Source organism: Opisthocomus hoazin, chromosome 2 (genome assembly GCF_030867145.1).
Source record: "Opisthocomus hoazin isolate bOpiHoa1 chromosome 2, bOpiHoa1.hap1, whole genome shotgun sequence".
Taxonomy (NCBI): domain Eukaryota; kingdom Metazoa; phylum Chordata; class Aves; order Opisthocomiformes; family Opisthocomidae; genus Opisthocomus; species Opisthocomus hoazin.
The window spans coordinates 84620044-84643834 of NC_134415.1; the positions used below are offsets into that span (position 1 = coordinate 84620044).

At 38.3% G+C, this 23791-nt stretch overlaps 1 protein-coding gene across 1 annotated transcript; it reads left to right on the forward strand.

Annotated features, from left to right (window-relative positions):
- The first annotated feature begins 272 nt into the window (after positions 1 to 272).
- MCHR2 (melanin concentrating hormone receptor 2) lies at positions 273 to 22164 on the forward strand. The gene is given in 7 exon segments (XM_075447214.1): positions 273 to 448; positions 7842 to 7989; positions 7991 to 8066; positions 18450 to 18639; positions 20644 to 20763; positions 21878 to 22102; positions 22104 to 22164. Coding segments are annotated over 7 exon segments (996 nt in total).
- Positions 22165 to 23791: the final 1627 nt, after the last annotated feature.

Sequence of the window (23791 nt, forward strand, 5' to 3'; positions counted from 1 at the left end):
ACTTGCTGAGAGGAGAATAAACACATTCTAAAATGGTGTGTCTTGGATAATTACAAAGTTATTTAAATTATAATGGAGTTATTACGTTTTATTACATCCAGTTGTTTTATGTACAAAATCTTCTGATGAAAGGTTTTCATGAAATTCAGATGATCATTAAACAGTAACGTACACTTAGATACCAGACTGAACTAATGATATTTAAATTATTAGTCCACATATAGTTAATTTTCTCTTGCTACTGCAGAACTAAGTCCTCAAGTCGCTGAAGAATGAGTGAATTTCAGCCTTCCTGTCAGAACAGTACACCAGGATTGTTTAACAGGTCTTGGAGTGGATGGCACCATTACCAGGTTGTCAGTGCTGCAGAGACAATCATCTTTCCCTCTCTGATTGGGATTATCTGTTCAACAGGCTTAGCTGGAAATATCCTGTTCACAATAATAAGGTATAGAATTGAATACAGTTTGCAATAAGATTTATTGCTGGAAAAATAAACAAGGACTACACTAAGGAAGTCAATTGGCCACCAAAGACAAGGATAGCCAGTTTTTCATGTTTCATTTAGTCACTGACATTTGCTTCTCACTAAAATAAAAACTAAATCATGACTACAGATAACAGTAATGTGTGCCTACTTAGCCTTTTCTGTTATGAGAAAGCACTTAAATGCATGCTTGACTTCAAACATATCCAAGGAAACCAAAATACATGCCTTCTTCCCTGGCTTCCATTACAATTGGCAGCAGTCTTCCCACTAGCACATGTAAAAGCAAAGAATGAACTTTAAAGTTTAGTTATGGTACTAGCCAGGCGTAACAGTGTTTTACAACATGCTTTTGATCATTTGAAATACAGCCTTTTTCTCCTTTGAAAACTGCATTTCTACTTCAGATTATTCTAATAGCAGAGCTGTATCTAACTTTTGCCTATCTACAGCAGCTTCCGAGAACCCATTGCTTTTTTCCACCATCACCTTCTGGAAAAAGGGTCTTAGTGCCAGTCAAGGATTCTCACATGACAAGAATTAATACCTCGAGATATTTTTGTTGTATTCTGAGAAGGTAAAATTGCTGAAATTGCTAAAGCATTTGGTCATAAAATTTCACCCTGTCCTCCTTTATGCAAGAAAATACCTTCTAGACTCTTAACAAGAGATTTCTCTTTCTGTATAATAAACAATTTGCTGCCAAGTGGCTGGTGCTACCACAAACTCCCAATCCATCAGCATGTATCTTGAAGAAATCACTTTTATCTTCAGTGCAAATTTAACATAGAGGTTTATGACAACATAAGGATAATATATGCCACACTATACAAGGATTAATAGATGGACTCCACCCCTACAAGCTGTGCTTTTGAAGGAAAGATTTCCAAAGGCCAGCCTAGGACTAAGTGCCTGTCAGTCCCTGAGCTGTAGTAAACTTCTCTTGACACTACCAGAAATCCAGTGCCTGGTACACTCAAGAATGATATAGTTTGTAATCTGAATGCAGAAGAGAAGAAATGTGGAAACAGTATGTCTGAAGTGAACATATAAAGGCAATATGAATTTTTAAATGTATGAATGAATAGAAAGGAATGAAGAAGTCATTGAGTTTCTAAAAATTACTTGTAGAGTCTCTAAAATAATAGAGTGGAAGGAAACTGAGAAGTAACAAAGATTTTTTCCTTTCTGGTGAAAAGCCTTTGTCTAGCTTAAATAAAAATATGAGAGACAGAGGGAATAGACACAGACCATGACTTGGAAAAAGAAGAAAATAATTTAAACCGTATTTGTGTTCAAAATTATGGGCATGAACATTTATACACAGGAAAAGAACTTGTAAGTAGTGCATTAAAATGTTAATGTGGTGGCTACCAACACTAAAAAAGACAGCCACAAACCTCAGACTCTGTAGATGAATGTACATTTAAAATGTAGGCACATTTGAAAAATAACCATGTCATATTCTTACCTTTCACTAAACAGATATGATTCTGCTCAATGGCTCAGCTTCTGAGTTGTGTCTTCGCTCTTTATTGAACACATCTGCTCATGCATACATTTAAATTTTGTTAGCATTATAGAGTCTATTCTTTTAGGAGAGAAAGAAGCTAGATTATCTCTCTCATTAACTAGACAGCTATTTAGTTTCCAGCAGCAAATTTTTTACTGGTAGTAGAACATGGTAAAGAAAGAACCTTGGAATTTCAACTCCCCAATTTCATCTGTAGGTCTGTCAGCTAGGGACAAACATTTTTCACTGTGAATTGAAATCATATTATCTGCATGTTACTGGTAGAAAATAACTAAAATCCTAATGTAAGTTACATGTAATATATGTCTATATGCTGAGATTTAATTTAAAAATTAGTAACTCAATGACTTTTGGCTGTCCCTCCTTGTGGTAATTAATTTCATCCCTAGGGAATAATAGAAGGAGTTAAGATATGTTGCTATTTAACTGAAAAGAAAATGGTGGAGAACATACTTCAAGAGTCCGTTGTCAGCCAGAAGTACCCAACAGGCTTCATCCCAGCAACGTAGAAAAACTGATCCCCACAAGAATTTGTGTTAACCTGCTGACTTTGGTGGACCAGCTGGTGGGAGAATGGCTATGTTTTTGTGTAGAGGGGGGAAATGTGATCCAGGCAACCCCAATTAGCTGCATTAGTCTGACTTTGTATTTTTAAGGAAGGGTATGTTACAGAAGAGAAAAGGAATCAAATACAATTTCAATTATGTGTAAGTATGGTTTTTCAGATTAACTTGCTTTTTAATAAGATAACTAATAACAAGTGCTATTAGTCATGCTAAGACACAGCATTTCCTAATGTAGAGATTGCAAATAAGAGTCACAACACTTATTACTTAAATTTTCAGTCTTTAGCTGGAGAAGATGTATTTGCAACTGAATGTAGTCACCAGCAGAAAATATCTACAACCGCTACATACAGCTAACCTATCTAGAACAGAGATTTAATGTTATCAGATTTTATATGTTATCATCTCGGAAGTCATTAACTCAGCTAAAGAACAATCTAATGAGTTCAAGAATTATAACATGAGACAAAAAATAGCTAAATGGTGGATAGTACTAGGCAATGTTGATCAGAAACGAGTTTCCTGAAAAGATTTTTCTGGAGAAATAGGTTAACATGGAATTTTCAGGGACTGATTGTGGGGCCAGCCAGATCTCGTATTTTCCCTCAGAGACCTGGGGCAATGTGTAGGAGTGTGTCAGTAATATTGTTAATGACATACGCTGGGGAGATGTGGCTGATGTGAAGGAGTGTAAGACTGTCATACAGAAAGAACCAGATGAAGAATAGAGGAGGGACTAGGACAGTCTAAATGAGGTAACATTTGATGGCACAAAGCACAAAGCCATAGATTTTTTTCTTATTATTATGTTTGCATAACAAGGAACCACTGTTGTCTGCTAGAAAACAATAGAGAAAAAACTCCTGGAACTACTGTGGGCTGTCAGTAAGCTAAAGGTTTGTGAGAAGCACGCACAGCTGTAATACATGTAAGGCTCTGCCTTTCCGGGAGGGAAGGAGGGAAATGCTAATGCCATTCTCCAGGCTCATAACAAGGTCTGAAATACAACTCTCACCAGATGTTTCCAGGAAAGATAAGATATTCAGACTGGAATAAGAGAATAAAAGAAGAATTACTAGAACCAGAAGAATGGAGAACCATGAAAATTCACCTAAATTGGGGTTTGGTTTTTTTTAAAAAAAATCTCAGATGTGTATGCTTGCTCACTAGAAATCGGGCTCCCATACAGCAGAATGGCTAGACTGTTTAAATTAAAGGCCAAAACTGTTTCAAGAGCAACTGGGTAGACCCCAGTTAGGAGGTATTAAATGCTGATAACTGGAAGGTGATTTTTACCTTCTAGAACAGTGATGTCATGTGAAAACTTTCAGTAGGAGTAGTGGAAGTAAAATCATTATTTCTGAGATGAAATTACTCTGTTATGTGGAGGTCTTTTCTGATCTTGTTGCCTTTGACAGCCAATGACTCAGTTCCGTGACAAGGGTTAGCTGTTCCAATCATAGGTTCCTGCTTTTCCTAAATCTATAAAAAAAAACATGCTAAGCTGTGGGGCACTGGGTTCATTGTTTATCTCAGCTGTTCTGTTCTTTATTCCTCTCTGAGATGGGAAAGCCAAGTGTCTCTGCACTGAGACAGCATGCTGACAGTTTACTCTGATTTTTATGATTCTGTTTTAGATTTCTTTCAGAAACAAACAAACAAGCTAATGTTAGAAATGTGGGACTTCCCACGATGACATTTGGCACAGCAACAGACACATGTCTCTAAGTGATGTTATCTGGCTTGACTGTGAGATTCAGTTAAACAGTAATGTGTTTTTAGACCAGAATATCTTGGACAAACTTCTGTAGCTATTGCTAATCTACTGCAAAACATTAGATAATGTTGTTATCCAGCAACAAATTAGATAGCTGAATTACTTGGGAGTATTAGTTGCTAGATAGGGTTACATGAGGGAAGACACAGAGGTATAGATATAGAACAGAAATTTCTCTGTGCAGTTTTTGATAATGGGTACTGAGAGAGATTCGATCTCACGTGATTTTATGGGCCTTATCCAATTGTACAGATGTGAGCAAAATTTTTTCAGCCTAATTTTGCTTGCCCAAGCCAGTCATCTGGGTCTCTCCATGGAGAGGCACTACTGAGAGTAATACTTATCATCTTTGTCGTATACCTATCTAAGACAGTATAGATTTCCCCCAGAGTTCTGCTTCTCTGCAGTGACTGTAGGAGCCAAGCCCACTTGGAGACATCAGAGGTCTGAATTTCAAACTGATAAAATTAGCTTAGAAGAATCCCACCCTGGATTAAAAGGAGAAAAGACACTAGAAGTCTTTCCTGAGAAATATTGAGATGTTTTTCAACCACTAGGGGAAAATAACATCTACAGAAACGGTACAAGAGGGAGCACAGTATGTGCTTACCACAAAAAAAAGGGCTACAAGATAGTGTTAAGTAGGTATAGGACTGCTGCTGTTGGTCCTCCTCTTCTCAGGGACCAAGTATCTAGATAAACTCCAAGTGAAAGCGGAAGGGAAGTGGACTAGGGTTAACGTCAGAGCTGGAAATCTAAAAAAGCTTCCTCTAAATCATGCTGGTTTGCTGGGAACAGTTAGATTTTTGTAAGGGAGGACAGGGCTAGGTAGGAGGATGACTTTAAAGCTGGTGCTACTTGCCATTGCAGGTGTACCCCATAAGGGATGCCATTTTCACCTTTCCTATTTGAAGAAAGGGTATGTGCTTGTGTTTTTAAATGTGTGATGCCTATAAATCAACTTGTCTTTGACCTGAAAGATCACTTCCAAATTAATACTTAAGCTTCTAGTTAATGAAGATTCTTTGTCCAGGAGGGTATAAATAAATTCTGATGACAGCACATAATGCAGTCAGAGAGGATAAATAATGACTGATGACAACACATAACTCACTTGTCATGTTCTTTGAAGTTGTTAATGGAGTGACAGTCAGTATATGGATTATCATATTGTCATGTCTGCTCGATGCTTCTTTTTTTAATGGATTGTGATCATTCAAATCCATTTTTAATGAGTTTAATCTGTGGAAGTAGAATTAAAGAGAAGGTAGGACTAAGCACAGATATGACATATTCACAGGTTTTGCAGAACAGCAATTGTGCTTTTATACATTTTTCACAGGGTATTTCAGAGATACAAATTAACCTGACTTGGGTGGAAGGATGAATTGACCAGCTAATATCTGTGGCTTGGGAAACTGCTGAGAAGCTTTCTCATCTGTGGCAAGAAGGTAGAAAATGCTGAAAGGATGAAATGAAAGAAGTCAAAATTGAGGCTATCACTATTATTTTCCTGGCTTGTTTTGGGTTCTTTTTCCTTTCTAAAGTGATAGTTTTAGCAGAAGGTAAGCACCACTGCCTTAATAAAATAGAATAAAGTCACAAAGTATGAAATGTGACCAAAATTATTTGAGATTATAAAGTTTACTGCATAAGCTACTATTTAAATATTGTGGTTCTGAGGTATCACAGGAAACTGTATGAAAATCTGTAAGAAAACACATGTCCTGGCCTCTGGACACTGACGTAAAATGGCACCGTTTTCTCAGCCTCAGTGTAAAGCATAAGACAGTGGATATTATCACACTTTCCTTTACATCAACCATGGGACAGCTGTTCAATGTATGTTCTTTGTTGGTTAAATTTAGGATAAAGTATGCAAGTTTAGAATTTGAAATTCTCATTCTGAGACCAAAAGAAATTTCTAATTTAGTGTTATTTATCCTGTTAGTGTGAATGAAATAAAGCAGATAAAGGCCATTTTAACTTTTTTGTAAATGACATGTACTGACAGTTTTAAGGTGTTTTGAAACCTACATGTTTGAGCATAATGGTACCACTTGACACCTTGCAGGAAACACAGTTTGGGGCTTTTCTTTTTCTGGAGATTTTGCATCCTCCAATGTTCACAAAGCTAAAGGCACTAGAAGAAAAAGATCACATAAGCATCATTCTCTCCACAATCTCCAGTCATTAGATGTTTGGCTTTGGTTTCAGCATCATAACCAGATGACAGTGAATCATACTTCATAAGTTATTCAAAATGTTTGAAAAAAATATTTTTTTCTAGCTCATTCCCTCTAGCTTAAATTTTTTTCTTTGGAAACATAGTTATTTCATAGCTTGTACCATGCACTGAAGGCAACGTGAAAAATATGAAATTAAGAACTCTTTTCACACAGATCCTTTTAGGAAATGATGGTCATAGAGTTGAAATTCTGAATATGGTTTGTGAGCGACCAGGTGGAGTTCTCCCAGCTGCAGGTTCTTCTGTGTCTTCCAGTAAGAATGACAAATAAACTGTTATTTTGTAGCAGATTGAAAAATAAAGTTATTAGAGATGCTGAGAGAGAGCCTAGACAAATAGCTTAGACTAAACACCTAATTTGTTAGTGAGTTTAGGCAAGGTGATTTCTATATGGAGACTGTGGATAAGGACATTTTTAATACACTCCTGTAATTAAAAAATATTTTATAAATATCAGTGCTTTTCGAAATGCTTAGGGCTTCTTTCCTCGATTTGTGTAGAATAAGGCAATTTAAAGACAAGAATTCTTTCAACTGCACGTATAATATTCTTCCAAGCCTAAATCCGGGGGTGTACTAAGATGAGGATTACGTTTTGGTAAAGGAATCTAGAAAAGCATGTGTATCACATGCAATATACACGTTATGAAACTGGCAAAACCAAACTCTCAGTACTTAAATGAAGACATACAGTTGTGCTCCCTATGTATACATCAGCTTCATGAGACTATCTTTAAATATTTGACTGCATTTTATTTTTTTCCCAGAGGATCATTCCTCTTTCAACAGTTCCCTTTTTACCTTGAGTGCTCAAGAACGTCCTGCCTGCGTCTTTAAGAAATATTCAGCCCTGGGTCAAATGTATTGCAGGAAGGCTCTGATCTCTCCTCCTATTTATGCTAGGCTGATATTTCTAGAGTTTCTACGTCCAGCAGACCTGTGTTTACTCTCAACACTTTATAGTTTTCCAAGGAGAATATAGATAATTGCACTGATGATAATAAATTAAACAGCCCATTCAATTCACTGGAAAGCAAAATTATGAACAATATGTTATTGTTAAGCCTAAAATGTTTAGCTTGCAATATCTAAACTCTAAAATAGTGTTTCTGATGGTGTACTTATTCGTCCACAGTTCCAATTTGAAGTCTGCTCTATCAGCAGTATGCATGGAAAGCAATACATCAACTATGTCAAGTAATTGTCTTCATGACTTCTAATTATTTTCAGAACTCAGAAGAAAACTACCCCAGATATCTACATCTGCAATCTGGCTACAGCAGATTTGGTTCTTATCATTGGCATGCCCTTTCTCATTCACCAGTGGGCACGTGGAGGCGAGTGGGTTTTTGGCAGCCCTCTTTGCACCATCATTACCTCCCTGGTACTCCCTGGACACAGGCAACCAGTTTACACGCAGTGCCATTATGACCACAATGAGTTTGGACACATATGAGGTTTCAGATTTTCATTCTGTACCCCAGGACAAGAATACCTGACTGTGTTTATGTAAAGCTGTAGTAATTCAAGAAAAAGAAATGCCGTCAGTTACAATTAATGGTTTTTTGAAAACTGCAGGAATATTTTTTCTGATGTTTGTGGAGGTGGCAAAAGTATTTTAAGTTTTGCTATCACATCTTGCTATGAACAAAGCCTTAAGGCATCCTAATCACCATCAGTATTGCTGTTCTGGGGTTTATCTTTAGAGGTGCAGCTTGTATTAAAGGCTTAATGTCACCAAAATTAAATTTCTTTTAACTATTCTTGTTTAAGATAAAAAAATTGGCTTCCAAGCAGACTGCAGAAACCTACTGTATTTGTTATTTTTTAAAACATTCATTAAAATGTAGTAAGAGTACAACAAGAATTTTAGATTTTATCATAACTACAGATTTCAAATACAGCTTCTGTATATTCCTGATCTGAAAGAAAAAGTGACCAACTTCAGGACAGAAAAGTCTACTTTGGACCAAAAAGGTCTTCTTTCACACATCAGAAGAAGAGCATGGAGGAAAACAAAAAGACAAACTTCCCTGCATAGCACAAGGCACCAGTCAATCATTAAGAAGACATTCAAGAGACAACTTTGAACTTAAGAGCTCGGATAAATAAACAGAGCCAATGGGAAGGATGTTTGCTCTTGGATTTGTAGCATACAAGATAACATGCTTCCATGGAAGCGGAATGTAGTCACTAAAGACAGGGAGAGAAAAAATATCAGAAAACAGAAAGCAGAAAGTTGCAGATTGAAAATTAGAAATAATTTTGAAATTGACAAGCTATGGCTATCATAAAGAAGCTACACTAATGCATGATATTAAAAGTCATATTTTGGCTGACATAAAGTTAAAAAAAGAGCCAAGAAATTATCAATTCCTTTGAAGTTTTGTTTTAACAGCACGGTTCTTATATTTGCATATCAATAATATGACAAATTACAGTCTTTTCCTATGTTCTTAAAGAATTTACACATAGCACTGTCTTTAATCGTGCTGTTTAGAGAAAATTTTTTATGCAAAAGACAGTAAGTATTAAGGCAGAAAAAAGACATGACATCTTAATGAGGAAAGACAGAACTTAGTATAAAAAACAGTTTGTGTCCCAAGTAAAGTCGTATCTTAAAATAGACATTTGGTGCTTTTCTCCAAGTTACTGAGGGTAAGGCTGTGCTTTCTTTTCTGTTTTAAGGCAAGTTTTTCCATCTCATATACACTTGTCTAGGAAAAACTCTTCAAATTACTTCTCTCCGATTTGTTTTCTCAGTGCTAATATCAATTATGACACTATAGCCAAGAGAGGCAAAGGCTTTTCAAATAACAAGCTCTCAAACCATCTAGTGCTTGACAGTTTTGGAAAATCACCTGTGAATCCACCCAGGAGCTTTCATTAAGCGAAGAGATTAATTCAGCTATTTTGTAAAAAATCAGCAGAGTTCACGAAATTTTGTTTCACTGTAAAATCATCTCAAATTCACAATAAAAGCAAAAAGCATAATTACACCTTAGTAAGTGCTATGGCTAATGCAGCATTCGAAAGCTTCATGTTCTCTTTCACATCTCTCAAAAATAAAAGTACTTCTAAAGAAAGACAGGAGCAGGTCAGACCTGGGAAGGCAATTCCAGAAGCAGTCTGGGCTGAATAAAATGACTACCCCATGCAAATTAATATCTGTCGTAGTGCTGGATAATGTTTTTGTTCCCTAAAATCCTCTACTTCATAATAGGAGTGAACTATGTCACGCAATAGTCCAACAGAGACTTCAGTATTTCAGGACTTCTTTTTGCAAATCAAATTTCTTCATAAGATCTTAAGAAGTGGCAAAAGCAGCTGTTCTCTCCGTGGAGCTTTAGGGGTCAATTTGTGAGGGGTACAATGTATAAAAGTTTGCTTTTCATTACTCACTTTAAAATGAAATAAAAAACACTACAGAAAGCTGTAAAAATCACGCAAGTTGAGTATGCGTATTAAAATTTATGAGAAAGATTTCTAAAATAACATTAAACATTTTTTTTTAAAAACAGATTCCTGTTATGCCACAGGCCAACTTTACATGAATTAAACCTCAATGAAACTGTGGTAGCAGAACTTTTGCCTATCCGTCAAAAGAAATCTTCCTAAGCAGCAACCCACACCATCTGTTGTCTGGATGAGGATGCACATAGGCACCTGGACAACAATCATGATATAATTCACCCCCATGTACATCACAAGTAAATTGACTGTTCAAGAAAAGTATATACTAGTCTAAGGGAAATCAGAATTGTGTACACTGCAGACAGCGTGTCCTCAATCCCAAATATTGATATACTCTTATGCTGCAGTCTCTAGTGAGGCAGGAGCGATGGTCAGGTGGGTGAAAAAGGGGTCTGGTGTGATGTCCTACGCAAACATTGTTACCTGGAATGTTCCAATAAGTCGCTTGACTTAAACTGAATATGAACATTGCAGTTAGAAAAGTTAGTGACTTGTTTGCAATGACAAAGGAACTTTTCAGCCTATGACATTTAAAGAAAAGGACCAAGACTTACATGGAGATTCAGAAGTCACATCATTAGTTATTCCTTAATGGCATACAAGGTGCAGTTGGTAGAACCTATGCCAGACTTTCTTTCTGTGGCAGTAGGCTGTGAGGTGCATCTCCTTCCCTGTAGCATGACTCTACTGGAGCATGTCATAGGAAAATGCCACCATTTGGGTCCCTTCTTACAGAGTGCACCTGCTTCTGACTACTTCTTCTGCAAACTTTCATTATAAGAAAAGGTGTAATCCTCTTGATAGGGGTTCAGTTGTCTGTGATCCAAGGCATACTTTTGGTATGGCACAGCTGTATAATTTGTCTCAGCCTCCTAAGAAGATTGTTAAATGTTAAGCTGTGTGGAAGTACCTAGAGTGGAACCACGTGTGCTAAGAAAGGTGAGACTGCAGCCAGAGATAAGATAGTTGAGGTGAAGACAGTTGGCAGCTCCAAGGTTCGGGAAGAGAAACACTGGCACAAAGAGGTATAAAATACTGACAAGAATCAGGGAGTCCAAAAATGCCCCTTCAATCCCATTGACAGCTGTACAAAGACTCAAGGGTGTATTAACACTTAGCCTAGGAGCTGTCTGTTGTCTGTTGTCTATTATAATAGTCAATAAACAATTGCTTTTTGTGAATATCCTGTTTGCAAAGTGTCTCCGTGCATGGAAAAAGTTCCCTGAGCAAATTTCCTGAAGTCTCAGAGTTACATAGGGTATAATTTAATTTTGGTGGCTGCATAAACCTTGATTTAGCCTATTCTCTTCAGGCTTCAGGCACATAAATGGAGAGGTGAAGCTGGGAAAATAAATCTGGAGTAAGCAGCTCCACGACGGCTGAGAAGAAACAGATAGGTGTTCCAAGTGTTTGCAGCAGCCAGTACTGGCAGGCATAAGTAAATATGTTCCAGGTTTACCCATTGTTGTAATGTTGCTCTAAGAAATAATTGACAAGGCAGTATCACTGGTAGGGCGGGGCCATATCTCTATGAATGTTATAGGCTTTCAGTTATTTGAAACCAGAACCACCTAATTTGACGTGGACTAATCCATTTACTTGTTCTTCACACTCCTTTTTCGGTCCCTCCTTGCTGCACTTCACACGCGGTCACAAACAGCCCAGCCAGAGGAAAAAGTAAAAGCCTTTTAAAAGCTCAGTCTCCGGAGCAGCCCTTCATTTGACGTTGAGCATTGTGCACTTTGCTGCTGCTTGGAGAAATCCTAATGGTAGTACATTTTAAGCCAATATAGATAATAGATTAATAATTAACTTTAATTGGATAATTTATGTTGATCAGTGATATTAATAATAATAGTGTTAGTATACTATACTGTGACAATATGCAATGCACAGTAATAATGTTAGACCATAGGATGTCAAATATGATAGGATAAGATATGTCCAGAGGCAGGAAGAGAAAAAGAGAGAAAAAATCCAAGCTGTAAGACATGTTTCGCCTCTACCTTTCCTATATGCTTGACAGAAGTATGACCACGTATTTATGGATTTGCTAGAAATCAGAGAAGATGACATACAGTTAGCTACAACATTAACTAGGAGCACATGCTCCCATTAAATACTTTCTCTTTGAAAGAGTCACCTTGGCTTTCATGATCACACCACATACCTTTGGTGACGGTTGGTCTCACAGACGTTTCTCCAGGCAGCACTGTAACAGCAAGTTTGGCAGAAAGGCAAAAAGAAATGCAGTAATAGGCATGGGTAACAGGCACCACATACCTGGTGCCTTGTGCTTTTTGAGAGCTCTGCAGGCTCCATCACTGTGCTTTCTCCAGCTCTCTGTGTCAGAGACACAGCTCAGACACTCCTGTTATTGTTTGTTTCAGGTAAGTGTTCTTCAGACTTTTCTCAACAAAACCCTCTTTTATTACTGATAATTACTTTGTCAGATGAGAACATGTGTCTGCCTGCAAGTTCCACACTCTGTCTGAAATGGAAATAACCCCTGATTTTCAATATAACACATTTTCCCCAATGTACCATTCATGTTTCATTTCAAAAATTTATCATCAGACAACAGGCAAAATTGAAAATTACATCCAAACTAAAACTGCCAATTGAAACCCACCGCTGCGAAAGAATGGAGACAAAATCTTCTTGATAAGTGTTTAGGATGAGATTAATTTCTTATTGTCTGGACAAGGGTAAGCTACTTCTCCACGTGAGTCAAAATACCAGCAAGCTTGAATAAGTGTGAGCTCTATCAAGAAAAAGAATCATTTATGTTGAAATGAATTTGTAGGGATGTTTTCATTCCATCCAGTCTAATCACTTACTTTTAATCTTTAAGTTCATTAAATTACTTTTTTTCTTTTGCTCAGATGAATATTAAAAATGATAATTAGAAACCCAGGGAGATTATCCTTTATAGTCACATACCAGTATATGAAAATGTCCAGAGAAATAATTGATCCAGAAAGTGTGAAAAGCCATCTTACAATACATAACGAAATACACATATATGCAGGCCAGATTTAAAGCATGTTTAGTAAACTGCCCTTTACTTTTGTGAGAATCGTTTGAGAACTCAGCTGTGTACCCAGGAAAACGATGTCTACACAGCAAAGGGAACCAGGGTCAGCCAACTCATAGGCAATGACAGGCACCCCTGGAGCTGGAAGATGTGGATTCAGCACCCATCCCAGGCTAGAGGGTCCCTTTGCACATGCCATTCCATCCCTTAATGATCTTCAACGTCCATTAAAGCAGTTGCTTTTGTTATAAACTACACTGGTCTGATAACCGCTAGACTGCAGCTGCTATCAGAATGAGTTACATTCACTGTTGATAAGTTTTGAGCTGCCCTGGGCTCTGGTTCTTTGAGCAAAGGCCGTGTCATCCATTAAGCCACACGTCACACGGTGCCTTAAGAGCCTCAGCCTTTTGCATCGCTAACAGCCCTCTCTCTGAAGCTCTGTAGCCGGCTTTCTGCTGGCAGCTCTGCGCCCAGTCACCCAAGCTGCCGCAGCAGCCTTTCCCAGAGCCCCTGGGGCAGCACTTTTCCCTTGTTCCCACGCTGTGGATCTTGCGCTGTTATCCTCCCGGCCCTGCACCTGCAAAGCCAACGGCATGGTTATGGTGGGTTCTCATGGGAAGTGACTGCCACCAGCGTGAGAATCCACCCCTTCTTCCCCTCCCTTTTCCTACTCTGTGGTCAAAGCTTCTGGTTGATGTTAGTGGACCCAAAAACATGATTGCCCCAAAACTTCACAGCAAGTTGGCATGCAGCGTCAGCTAAGTGTGCTCACAGCAACACAAACCGCATCATAGGAAGGAGCAACTAGTAAGAAGTGAGTCCTGATAAAAACTGTTGATATTGTGGAAAAAACATTACAGGGGGATCCGTGTATGGCGCTGGAGAAGAGACCCAGAGAAGGTTGCTTGTCTGGAGACCCCTCCATTGCTTCTCTTCCCAGCTGGCCACTCGGGACAGCTTTACTTTTCCACACATTTTTTGCTTTGATTTTTCCCTTACAGTAAATATATGCTGTCAGCTACAGACCCTGGTAACAAATCTCTGTGCATGTGAACTTGCCTCAAAAAGCTTTGTGCAATGCACTGTTCTTAATGAAAGAGCTAATAGGAAATAACCAATGTTTTTGTGGTCAAGTACCTTGTGAGCTTAAGCAGCTTGAAACAAAAGAGAGGGATCAGTGAAACCTTCATGCTAAGGAGAAGCATAGGAAAGCATTAAGGCGTTTTCATGTCACTCAACTGCAGGCACTGGATAAAGTTCTGACTCTCATTAATGGCAGGCAGAGGAGTGTCTAAGAGGTCACTCACAGGTGTATGGAGAGCACAGCAAAGGATGCAAAATCATGTTCTGTCACCTTTCTTGCAACCCACGGGAAGAGGGGTGGCTGGTTAGGTGCACTTCTTACTACACATCAGCTACTAATATCACTTTTCTGTGCTTCCCTCATGCACCCTACTTCCATCTTACACACTTTAATTGTCTCACAAAGACTTCCTTTAATTCACAGTTTATTCACTGTTTTATTTTTTCTTTTTTGTAATGTCCATTGTAACTTTCTTTTGTGTTCATTCTTTGGAAACATCTTTGCTGCCAGTTCTAAAGAAAGTTGTAGTATTGCTCCCTTACTTTGCACGGAGATGTTGTTCACACAACTTGAAAAATGACAGCAAGCTCAAAGCATATATAGTATATCAAGCTACATGAAGAATAAGAGGTCAAATTTTGTGTAAGACAGGAGTAATCACAAGTTTTAAGAACCTGAGAAGCCTGTAAATTACTCTCAATTACAGTGATCCTGTAAGCAATATCAGTGTCAAAAGCTATTTCCAAGAGGCAGCCAGTGAAATAGGAGAGGTAGCTGTACCAAGAATGGTACAAAGCAATTCTACCACTGTAAATGTAGAGGACTTCTGGTCTTTCTGTCACCATCACGGGTATTGAGAATAACTTCATGAAATTAGACATAGCTTTTCAAGATATCGTATGCCATAAAAGCCTTTTGCTGATTCTAGCAATAATGGCCACTACTTTAACCTTATTTAGTGAAAAGAACTTAGTGGTTGCAAAGCTTGAATAATGAAAGAAATTTGTTTCATCCTCCTATTCAAGCAAGACTGAAAATAATTTATTATCACGTGAAATATGAATCTTTCTTGATCTTATGCACTGCTCCCTGATCTTCATTGGCCCAAGGCCAATAGTATCAAGCAACTGCAGGCACCTTGTTCTGACAGGCTGGTGAACCTGATCTGTGAAAAACAAGTACGCGACCTCAAACAACATTCCAAGGTCCTGCAGGCAACACACTGCAGGAACCTACAGGCAAGGATCTTCTGATTTGTATCAGATATTTACATCATGTAAAATACGTAAGTATGGCTACGTATTAATACAGATGTAGCAACACAGCAAAGGAGTGACAGGTATTGAAAGTCACTGCTGTCCAATGAATGATATTTCTGCTTATTTACTGGTACTAGTACTGGACTATTTAATCCACTGTCTAATTATTCTTGAGATTTCAGCCTGTTGAACACATTCTTAAGCAGCCAGTCACTTACTAAACTTCTGTTCTCAGCTGCATTGAAGAAAAATCACAGCAGCGTTCCTTGTTTTAGACGACTAGATGTAGATGCATATCAGGGTATCTGAAAGAAAAATGCAGCATTCAATTTGCACGCGTTGCAGTTGGTGTTATATAGGCCTATCTGGCTTCTTGTGTTTTTAACAATGTAAGTCTAGAATAACTCCACCAAACGTTGTTCCTTTATTTCTAATAATTTAATCAGCCTAATACTTCTCTACACCTGTTTTTCTTTCATGAAATGCTTTGAAGAAGGATTCATGTTATTATGAAGACTGTTCTTTGCAGGCTTTTATTGTGTTTTTTCTGCATTTTTCTCACTTGTCCTGTGAACAACACAAATAATTCACTGATTGAGAAAGAGTCTTTCATTCCTAGCTAAGATATATCTTGAGAGCAATAGATAATTAATCTCTAATGGCCCTTGTTCTGAATACACCAAAAATACTACTTTCTGGGAAAAAAGTCTTCTGGAAGAATGATGTACTTTTCAAATCAGCTTTCTTAACTAGGTGAGAACAAGTGCTATGAGATTCCATGTGTAGATGATAACCCTTTAGAAAAAGAGTGCCTTCTTAGGCAATACCTGGAACCATCTTAACATTCATATTACAGTAGCTTGGACTGTCTTGTTTTGTTGGGCTGACATTGTTTTCTGCTCTACAAGCACTAAAATTCAGTGAAAATTTCACCAGTATTTAAACAATTCTTAGTTTTATCTTTTCAACTGTACAAGCTTTAAATATGCTCACGTGAAGTCAACAGGATGGAATTTGGTAGAGAAGCTGCTAATAGCCAATCACTAAGAAAGTTATTTTCAAGTATTTTTTAAATTCCTGTACAAATTGACTTTGTCATAGCAGCTCATAAATCACTCATTTTCAGTTGATTTCCAAAAATTACAGTTTCAAAAGATTTCTGTGACTATGATTCAGAGTCTTCATTCTTTTTAAAAGAAACTGAGTCAATCTAATTCCCACAACAGAGACGTGTTTCACTTCTACTACACAAAACTTTTCCAGTGTTATGCACGATAAAAGACATGTGTCATATAGTTGAAGAGGACAGAATTAAACTTTTGATCCATTTTGTAGAGGCTGGTCAAAAATTAGATGTTTTCTGCTGAAAAAAAAAGCCCAAAATCTTCCTCTCTCCTTCTTTTTGCGTAAAAATTTGACATTCAGGAGCTATCATTTAGCTATGCTACTTGTTAATAATTTAAGAATTAGGAATTGATAAATAGGTGAACTGAGCTTTCTCCATAAGTTTCATCTCACCCATCTCTCTTCAGCATCATGGATCCTCAGCCAGTTGGTGGACGCAGGGCCAAGACAGAAGCATAAGCCTCCAGTCACTCACAGTCTGGGTGCAATGGGTACAGCTGCCACTAGCAGGGCTAGGACCTCAGTGGTAGACCTCTCTTCACATATCAGAGGGGATCACAGTTGATCATATCCTTAAGCTGGCAGAACTGTGATGAGAATCATCTGTCTACCAGGGTCTAAACTAGGACACTCCATTGACAAGCGCTGTATCTGCTGCAGATTTCTTGTGGAGCACCAAAAGGGAGATCGGTTGGTGCTGGTTTCTGGTTGTCTCATGCATGTCTCATGTCTCATTTCAAAGCCATCACAGGGTAGTGATGCAGCTCCCATCAGACTGAATCACAGAGCACAGTGAGTTTGGCAGACGCAAAGCAGTACGAAGACCCAGGGCAATGGAAATATTCAGCCTCTGTTGCATACTCTCTGCACCCAGTACATTTTGGCTAGCCTGGAGCTCGTCCCAGTATGCCAGATTATGCGAGTACAAAGGATGGAAAGAAAAAGGAATAAATTAATTGTCAGGTTTCTTTACCTTTGTTCAATTTATTCCAAGATGATCTGACACTATTCTTCACAAACAAGTAAGCTGTGAATCAGTGGCCATGTTAGTAGGCGGTCTGATCTCATCTGGAAATGAGAAGGTGTACCAAAATGCAGTGGACTTTGTACCTACCCTACTCACTCCTGAAAAAAATAGAGGAAAATACACCCCCCTGTAACTTCCCCTTTTTTTTATGACATGTGAATTGATGAATTTAATATTTTGCTTTCAACTCAAAGATTGTCCACTTTAATCCATTTTGATCGGATAGATTAAAGTTCACCCCAACATTTTACAGAACGTAAAGGTCATGAAAAAGAAGTTGAATTTGTTTTGTATTATAAGACACTGCTAACTGAAGGTTACTTCTAAGGTAGTGAAGTCTTACAGTTGTATCTTCAGTTATGTGGAGACTAAACATTTAAATTACATCTACAACAGACTTGAGCACTCTTAGAGCTACTATATATCAGAAAGTTTAAATAGCAGTCTTGCCTGTATTAAATTATCGCCAGTTCTTTTCCAGAACTAACTTCATCTCACATGATGTCTGTTTGCTTCTTGTATGTCTGAGTTTTTAAATTTTATCTTCTACAAATTAATCTATTAGAATTTATTAAAAAATCTCATCGTATTAATTAAATAATGCTGTGATTGAAAACATGATCAATTATAACAACACTTGTTGAATATTCAGGGGATCACTTGAATAAAAGCCATTCAGGCATGTTGTACTAGAGAACTTTTAAAAAATGCAATTTCCTTCCCATGCGATGGCTATTCTTAGATTTTTTATTTTGTGGTCAACAATATTAACTTAAATATTTTATTATTTTTCTATTATATTGCTGTGTTACCTGCTTTTACATGTACATTGCTCTTGTCCAGCCATTTTGCATAACCCACTTGAGAACAAGACCAAAGACAGTTCAAGTCAATTTATGTTTATGGGTGGCATTATTTATTCTGATGTTTCCTGTGTCCGTCTACTCAAAAGTAATAAAATTCAAAGATGGTTTGAAGAGTTGCACTTTTGATCTAACCTCCCCTGATGATGCTCTCTGGTAAGTTTTCAAGGCTCAGAGGATCATGTTGAGGATACCACCGATTTTGTCTTTGGCACCCCTGACAGGCAGATGGATGGATGGATGGGTGGATGGATGGATGGAAGGAATAGAATTAAAGGCTGAAGATGTGCGTTGTGTCATTCAAATCACTGTACCTCACATGGTACTGGTAATATGGAGGCAGCCCCAGTGTGATCAAGTTCAGCAAGACAGCTCATATGTAGCAAGTGTAACAGTGAAAGATTTCTGTTTCTCCTTACCTTCTCTTTCTGCATTTAGGTAACTTGTTCCCAGCTGGGGTCTCATTGGCTTTTCTGACCTGCCAGACTGTCATGTTTGGAAGATATACATCGCAGAAGACATTAAACACTTCTCAAATTGCGTACATGACTTTCCAGTATCTCATGGTCAAGAAGATTCCTGCCTATTTGTTAATTCAGGCTAGCTTGTTGAGTGATGACTAGCAATGGACTTAAAAGAAAATTTTAGAAACCTTACACAACAGAGAGCAAATTCTGGCTGATACTGGGTGGTTTTATTTTAGCATATGCTTTCGTATAAGGAAGGTGTTTTTGGAGTGAATATCCCAATTGTCTCTAATTACCACACTTGAGTTCACATTATTCAGCAGTCTCAGAGCACCCGATCTATATGCTTTTCAGGTGAAATCAGACTGGAAAAAGTGCTCCGGGAATTCAATGAATGGACTCCAACCATTGTTGTGCACTCAGTCCTCAATCCACAGTATCCAATTAGAGAAAATTCGAAGTTAAACCCCCTAACACGAGTATAATAGGTGATGTCCTAAGCACCAAGTACTTCACTCTAGAGATTTTCACTTCTCATTTGTACTACTTGTTAATGTACACAAAGCCTAAAACAGTGTATCATCTGAGCCTTTTTTGTTCCAGCCTCCCTCCCCACCTTCTTGCCCCTACATTTGAATTGCAACCAGATTTTTAATGGAATTAATTCTAACTCCGGAGCACCAGAAAGAGAGAAAAAAAGGTGAAACAGTACAGTTAAATATTTTAATGTCAGCAAAGCTTGATGATATTCACTGCTGAAGACTTAAGATATTAGTAAAAATACTCCCTGAAATATGACTGATTATTTTCAGGAACTTGTGAAGGACATGAGACCCAAATAGCCTGAAATAAATCAGAGAAAATAGGAGAAAAAGAAAAACAGGGTTGAAAGGATTTTGGGAATTCAGCCTAGTCCATCCTCTCTCAGATGGCATGACCAGTTGTGTGAGGCTTCTTCAATTCCACATTAGAGGTTTTAACATAGATAAGTGTGAAGACAAGTAAAAGGAGACTCTGGTAGATTGAGTTAAAAAACAGTGAACTTCAATAACCAGGACATTTATCTAATTATTAAGCTCTCAGTCTGTAAGGTGATAAGAGAAACTCGATGTCTATTTGACAACAACAAATTATGACAAAACAATCTAATTTCCTCCTTTGATGGAAGTTCTCCAGTTGCTAAAGAATAAATAGAAACAAAATAACTTGAATTGTAATAAAGTACCAGCCAACCAACTAGGAAAGATGATGTACATTAGATTACACTTACAACGCAAGAACAGTTGAAAAAACTGTGCTCAGAAGATGGTCAGCCCTGGCCTACTGTCAGACTAGCAAAGTATCACGAGACTAAACAGTGTCCTGTATAAATGCGCTCAAGAATTTTCACTCATTATACAGGTGCTGGAAGAAGCACACACATACAAATTCATAAAGCCAAGAGGTATAAAATTGTAGTTATCTTCATGTAGTCAACAGTATTGCTAGAAGTGCTGAACACAGACTTTTACACTTCAAAGTGCTTGCAGTTCTAGGTATTTGCTGCTACCTAAAATAGGCTCCACATATCACTTATCAAGAATCGCAGATCAGAGGCCACTTTATTAAAACTGTCATTTATAATTTTTTAGATTTATAAGATGGTCTTTGTCTAATCACCTTGTCTACCCTTTTTTTGCATTTTCTTTTACAGGTATACTCTTTATCATACTACAACAACTTTCTTTTTTCCTTTACCACTTATATTTATTTGCTATTTTATTTTTTTATGTTACACGTGGGAGATGTATCAGCAAAACAAGAAAGCAGGAAGGTAAAGTATTATTCATGCTTCTTCCTATTTCACATGCTTTGCTCAGACTGTAAAGGTTTTATATGCAACAGGCCAAAAGGAACAGTCCTAAAACATTTAGGCACTGCATCATGTAACTTTCAGTACTTCAACCACTGCATTAACTTCCCAGGAAACAGACTAGGGACAAGGTTCAGGGGAGGGAGCAAGATAATGCAGTTAGAAGGAAACACCGTGGAGAAAGTAATGGCTGAAGTTCTCAGCTTACCTGAGGACTACAAGAAGGCACAACTCAACCCTGCACTTCTGGCTGCAGGAGGCCACCTGCCCATCCGGGCCTTGCGGCTCCAAGCTCTCAGTTCAGGCATTAGGAAACCCTGGGAGAACATGGGTGCCAGGTCTGGTACCAGCTGCCATGCCCCAGGGAGCTCCAGGTTGGGTGCCTCCAGACTGCATTGCCCCTCCTGTGGGAAGGGACTCCAGGCCCCACAAGGAACCCTAGTCACTGTTCACTGCCTGGGGAAGTCTAGGCAATAAAAGAAAATTGACACATGAAACAGACAAATTACAATTTCCCAGTTTTTGTGACAGCAGCTTCTGGTCAGCATGTTTTGGTTCTAGAACTACATGCGTTGGATTTCAGCTTGAACCAACTTTCTATGAAAAAAGAAATTGATTTCCATTTTAGTGTGGTTTTTAATTCCTCAGGTAGAAAGGTCATTTGCTTCTTTGCTCTAAGTCTCTTTTAAGCTCATAACAGTCATGTTTTAACCGGACGTTTCTGTTCCAGTTGTTAGCAACAAAAATGTAGTCATAGATGAAAAGGAATGCAAAGGTATATAGCTCCCATGTTGAAAGAGAGTAAGGATTTTTAATGAAAATAATTGTTGATATTTCATCAAATACACATAAACAATTCTCAGTGGCTCCTGTGTGTGGCATAAGATCAAATTCAGCCTAAGCGAAAGAAACAATAATGTGCAATCAACAAGATAATGAAGTTGTTGAGAGCTGGCCTTTACTTGTACTGTAGGTGAATTTGTACTTATATAACTGCCATTCATTAGTATACTTAATCCATGCCATCATTTCCCACCTTGACTTTGCATGCTAGGGATCCTTCTTTGTTTTGCAGTTACAGCACCAGTATCCCCAGGCAAAGAACCATGAGGCTCACGAAGATGGTGCTTGCTCTGGTCTGCGTGTTTGTGGCAAGTGCTGCCCCATTCCATGCGATCCAGCTCATGAATCTTCAAGTTTCTCAGCTGACCCTGACCTTCTACGTGAGCTACTACGTCTCCATCTGCCTCAGTTACACCAGCACCAGCATTAATCCGTTTCTCTACATACTGCTTAGTGGAAGTCAGGATGGCAGAACGGGGTGTCAACATCATCAAAAACACCCTCAAGTCAAGTTTTTGAAAGGAGGGTCTTCTCCCAAGAAAAATGCAGTATCTGTGTGTAGAATTTATCGACTGCAATAGATTGGCCTGATCTCACTTCCATCGTGAAACTGTGACTCAGAAGTGGCTTTGCTGCTGGAATTGCACCTTGTCAAGCTGATCTAAGAAGAGGATCCGCACCAATGTTTCAAAAGTCAGGGCTCCTAGAGCAGGGATTCTCTGCAAAAATATTCTTCATTGCTGTGCCATTGCCTTTTTTAAGGATGATTTGTACATAGACGAACAAAATGCATGGAGACAAAAGTGGATTTTAAAAAAAGTAGTCCTCTGGTAATAAGAAGGTAGAATGACTGTGGCAGGCATTTGGGATCTGACACTGTATGTGAAGTCATGGAAACTGTAAGTTAATGACCTAAACAGACCTAGTTACTGATGACTCAGAAGGGGGTAACTATGGATTTTTATCCTATCTACAGCTGTCTCATCTGGCACTCGCTTCTGCAGCTATTAAAGGCAGGGGAGAGACATAAAAGACCTTTTGGAGGAAAACTACGTTTGAATTAACCTTTGTACATGTCCTTGCAAACAAAGAAGTGAATTCGCATTTTGTGTCATTGGAAATTATTAAACCTAAGTTTTGAAAATAACTGTGTTTCAGGGATGTCTTTGCTTCTCTTTTCTCAAAATCCCTGCTTCCAAGACAGCCCCAAGAAGGGTGTTCAGTCCTGAAAGAGCTCAGTGCTGGTCTCCTGAGTGCCAAGAGGAACTTGGTGCTTGCCCCAGGTGCACTCTCATTCATTTCAAGAGGGGTAGAAGAATATCTGCTTGTTGTCAACACTTAATCCACAAGATTTCTAGTAGTGGGATGTAATCAAGCAATATTATTAGGACCTTGCCACCTAATACAGAAAATTGGTGGAAAAAAAAATTCTGGTGAAAAATCTAATGTTCTTCAGAGACATTCACAGTTTTGGTATTCACCACACTGTGGGTTTATCTGTGTCATGTTCTTTTCTCAGACCACTTTCTCTTATCTCAGGATTTCACTTGTCACTTTATTGGGTGAATACAACATTTCACCAGGACCAGAGTTTTTATGGCTACAGTATTCTTATTATTCAGAGAACTGATGAATCTGAAACACTTACCATACACCTTCTCACACTTGCATTTAGCTCCCAGCTTGTTGTCCCATCCCAAATAGGCCTTTTATTCATTTATTTGCAGCACTGTGGAGGTCAAGTTTTATGATCCCACTCTATGGTCTAACAACCCATGCAGGATCTATGACACAGGGAAGAAGAAAACGTCTTTCACCAATGGAAGGCTGGGCTGCACATTCCCAGACTGTGGGCTGAGATGCTGCCCTGTCTTCCCCTGCCATCACATGGCATCTGCCAGTCCCATAGGGTCTCACACATACAGAAAAAGGAGTTTAAGTGATTTGAAATCACTATTCATAGTGTAAAGCCAAAGCTTTACATAGAAAATGCATCATAAAACATTTGTGATGGTGTTCTTGTAACCATAGTTGTCTAAGTGAATACTCAAGATAAACATTCTGAGCAGAGAAAATGTCGTCATGAAACTCCACAGGATAGCTGCCAAATGATAAGATTTCAATATGTAAGGGTTTGTTCAGATCT